At 43.5% G+C, this 3,927-nt stretch overlaps 1 protein-coding gene across 1 annotated transcript; it reads right to left on the minus strand.

Annotated features, from left to right (window-relative positions):
- Nucleotides 1-381: 381 nt before the first annotated feature.
- LOC130852055 (olfactory receptor 2A5) lies at nucleotides 382-1,314 on the minus strand. Its single transcript, XM_057732689.1, has one exon. It carries the CDS (start codon nucleotides 1,312-1,314, stop codon nucleotides 382-384), a length of 933 nt encoding a protein of 310 aa, XP_057588672.1.
- Between the last annotated feature and the right edge of the window lie 2,613 nt (nucleotides 1,315-3,927).

The raw sequence follows: 3,927 nt of genomic DNA on the forward strand, positions 1-3,927 counted from the left end.
TTATTATGGCATTGTTAGCATATACTTATAGTAATACGGGAAAGGGAAATCACAGAGGAATTTAATAGGAGCTCTGAGACAACAAAGCATCAAAAGAAAAGAAATTAGACCTTAATGCTGGGAACTGGCCCTGAGAATTGATAGCTCTCTTCCCTGCACTTCACCACTACATGATTCTTCTCTTGTTGCCTGTGCTCTCTGTGACTTTCTGCTCATGCTTTGTGGTGTGAAGAGAACTCACGTTTAGGAACAGCGTCTGATCAATATAAATTCTTAACGCCAGAAATTTAAGACATGAGATTTTAAGGCATGCACATTACCATTTCCCCAAATCTCACAGAGAAAAAAATCTTTCACTATCAAGACTCTCCCTGGCATCCTTCACATTGGCCTGTCTTTCCATAGCACTCTTCTCAGGGCACCCGCGACCTCTGCATTCCTCAGGCTGTAGATCAGTGGGTTCAGCATAGGGTTGAAAAGACTGTAAAATAGGGAAAGGATCTTCTGTTGCTCCTCAGGGTGGTGGGATTTGGGGGCCATGTACATGACGATGGCACTGCCAAAGAAGAGCCCGACCACACAGAGGTGGGAGGAGCAGGTGGAGAAGGCCTTTCTGCGGCCCTCCCCTGACTGGATCCTCAGGGTGGCAACCAGGATGCGTGTGTAGGAGACCAGCACCAAGCAGAGCGGCCCAACTAAGACAAACACAGAAGCAGCAAAAATGACAAGTTTGTTGAGCCTGGTGTCAGCACAGGCCAGCTTGAGGACAGACAAGATTTCACAGAAGAAGTGGTTGATTTCATGAGGCCCACAGAAGGGCAGTCTCAGGATGAGACCCACATGGACCAGGGCCAGGAGGGAGCCACACGCCCAGGAAGTGATGGCTTGAACAGTGCACACTCTCCAGCTCATGATGACAGAGTAACGTAGGGGATGGCAGATGGCCACGTACCGATCATAGGACATCATTACCAAGATGAGACACTCAGTGTGAGCAAAAGCCATGTATAAAAAGGTCTGCATTATGCATGGGACAAAGGAGATAGCTTTTTTCTTGTTCAGAAGGTTTGCCAGCATCTTTGGGACATTGTTTGAAGCATATGAAATATCAACAATGGCAAGATGTGAGAGGAAGAAGTACATGGGGGTGTGCAGTCGGGAGTCCAGTGAGATGAGCCCCAGGATGACCCCGTTCCCCAGCAGGGTGAAGGCATAGAACAGGGAGAAGAGCCCAAAGAGGAACATCTGCATCCTTGGGCTGAGCGGGAATCCCAGGAGAATGAGTTCTGTGACCCATGTCTGATTTCCCGTCATGCCCTGGTGACAATGCCTGTACCGATCACTGCTGCTGCAGTGCTCTGTGTGCTGAGGAGCAAACGCAGACCTGCATTAGCCATTAACAGAAGGAGGGGGTTTACAGTATACACCGTGTATTGACTCAGCTAACAATCCTTTTCTAATTCATCATGTCAAATCCTTTAATCCACAGTAAAGCAGAAAGAAAATTAGCTCAGGTAAACAGTGTAACTAAACACAAGGTGTCATGCATTATTTCCATTTTTACAGAATTTTATTTAACTTTGATTGCAAAATTTATACTCTTACTATCAAGATAGCAGCCACAGAATAAATTGTTCTCCATAACGACTAATCATTCTATTTTTGAGGAAAGCCCACATTCTGATAAGCTCATTTTGCTTTCTAATTTATTTAGCTTTCAAATTCTGCTCATACTTTATCATTTGATTTTCTCTTATTTTAAAACTTGTGCAGAGTACACTATATACAGCAGTTGCTTGATAAAAGATTGTGTAGTAAATACAGCAATGAATAAAACTGGGAATGAGATTTACAAATGCAACTTCAAGGAAGTCTACTTCCCTCTGTGTTCACTAGTTTTAAAGCATTAGCAAATTAAGCTGGCACCAAGATTTTTTCTTCCTGATACTATGCAGGAACATCTAGATGTTTCCATTCTGAGCATGAGCAGAGTGACATCACTAATCTGGTCAGCATTCACACAAGCTATTTACGATCTACGATCAGGGCAAGGACCTCTGTGTTATGTTCCTACTCCTGCCCTACCCTACCCTCTTGCAGGGCTGCTTCCCTGTTTCTAAGGAGATACTATCTCTGGGCCCACTGTGTTTGGACAGTACATTTGTTGAATGGATAAATGGATGGATGGATAAATAGGTAGATAAAGGCATTACTTTAGGAATAACATCCAGAGAATATCCCGGAGGGTAATCAAGTCTTTTGACTCCTTTTTTTTTTTTTTTTTTTTTTTGGCTACCATTCCACCAACCATATGGCCTCAAGGGTGACAGGAAGGGGAAACCTGAAATGTCCCATAGAAGTATACACCTATTATATGACTTCATGATCTACATGATCATTCTCAAAGGGCAGCTTATGACCCCTGCTTTGCAAATTCCAAGGCTGTCTTAAGCGCAGAAATATGCCTGCCCATACATTGGCCCTGTACTTCCCATTCAGTACGCTGATTTCTGGAGCCCTTCCTTTTTCCAGACCCCAGCTTCTCTAAACTACCACACTCGGTACAAAGCCCTTTACTCACTGTGGCACTGGGCTTAACTCAGAGATAGAATTAGATTTAGAGGAAACTGCACAGAAGCCAGGAGATTTTGAAAGTCAGAGCTGAGGATCTTGCCTCCTCCAACAGTCTCTGAATGAGGGACTTTGCAGAAGCTGTCCCGGTTTTCTTGACACAGGCTGATGCAGGGGCTGGACCTGCTCACTGTGACCACCAGCAGTAGGGGTTTTATGGTGAGCTCATCTCTACCCAAGCCCTCCCAGGTTGTTCCTGAGCATCCCTGAGGGAGAGGGGATGAGGACGTACACGACACAGACACCACCTCTACCAGGAGAACAAAATTGTTTGTCTCTCTGCCTCCATTTCTTTGGACTCTGGGGATGGATGTTCAGAAGAAAGGAAGCTGGCAGGTGATGACTTAATACCCAGATGTATCCATACACATGAAAGTCATAAAGCAATAAGAACAAACATTCTCCTGGGGCCACACTGTAAATAATACCCTCCAGGTATTTGGCTGGCGATGGGTTCCTGGGTCTCAGGCTTACCCCCAATGGGTTTAGTGGAGCTTGGAGGAGGCAGGGCATCATTCTTATGAGATAATGACTTGAAACTGGCATTAATCTAGTTCTCCTTTCCTCCTAAGATAATTCTCAATTAAGGTGTTGGTGGATAAGAACAAAACTTCTTTCAACCTTCCCACACTGTGCTGAGAAGGATAGGTACCTGAGATTTGATATAGGGTGTCAGAAGTAAGGAAAGACAGAAACCAGAGCAGAGCTGGCCTTGAAGAGGTGTCTGGTAAAAGCCTTCGAGTTTAGAGGGCAGCAAATGTCTAATTCACACCCTTAGATATACTCAAAGTTCAGTGAACCTTCTGATATAAGAATGCCTTGGACTGAGGTATTGTCTTTATATTCACATAATAAGACATGAACAGGATTTCTTGAAAATTTTCTGATTGTGTCTTTTATATGTGTCTGGCCTACACTTGTATGTGTGTATATCTGTATGCATATGTGTATTTGTCTGCATATTTGCTTATTGGGCAAAGGTTTGGAGAGAAGTATCTAAAACTTTTTCAGAATACAACTGGTTCTTTACTGGAGAGAAGAGAAGTAGATTGTTAATGTATAAGCAATGCGGTTCTCTGTTAAGAGGCAGGGAAGGAAATACGCCTATGGTTTTTGGATCACAGCCTAATCAAGGATTCATAGCACATACATTGTCAATGGGCAGAATAAAGAAGCTCAAGAAATAATTGTCCTGAAACCTCTGGAGGGGTGATAAGAAAAGTTTAGAAGCTATGCACAATGGCTAAAAAACTAGTTGAAACACTTGACAATGTAAAACAAAGTGACTACCCAAAA

Source organism: Hippopotamus amphibius, chromosome 4 (assembly GCF_030028045.1).
Source record: "Hippopotamus amphibius kiboko isolate mHipAmp2 chromosome 4, mHipAmp2.hap2, whole genome shotgun sequence".
NCBI classification, from domain to species: domain Eukaryota; kingdom Metazoa; phylum Chordata; class Mammalia; order Artiodactyla; family Hippopotamidae; genus Hippopotamus; species Hippopotamus amphibius.

What these genes read in the sequence shown, in the direction of transcription:
- LOC130852055 (XM_057732689.1), bottom strand. Translation starts at nt 1,314, where the DNA reads ATGACGGGAAATCAGACATGGGTCACAGAACTCATTCTCCTGGGATTC.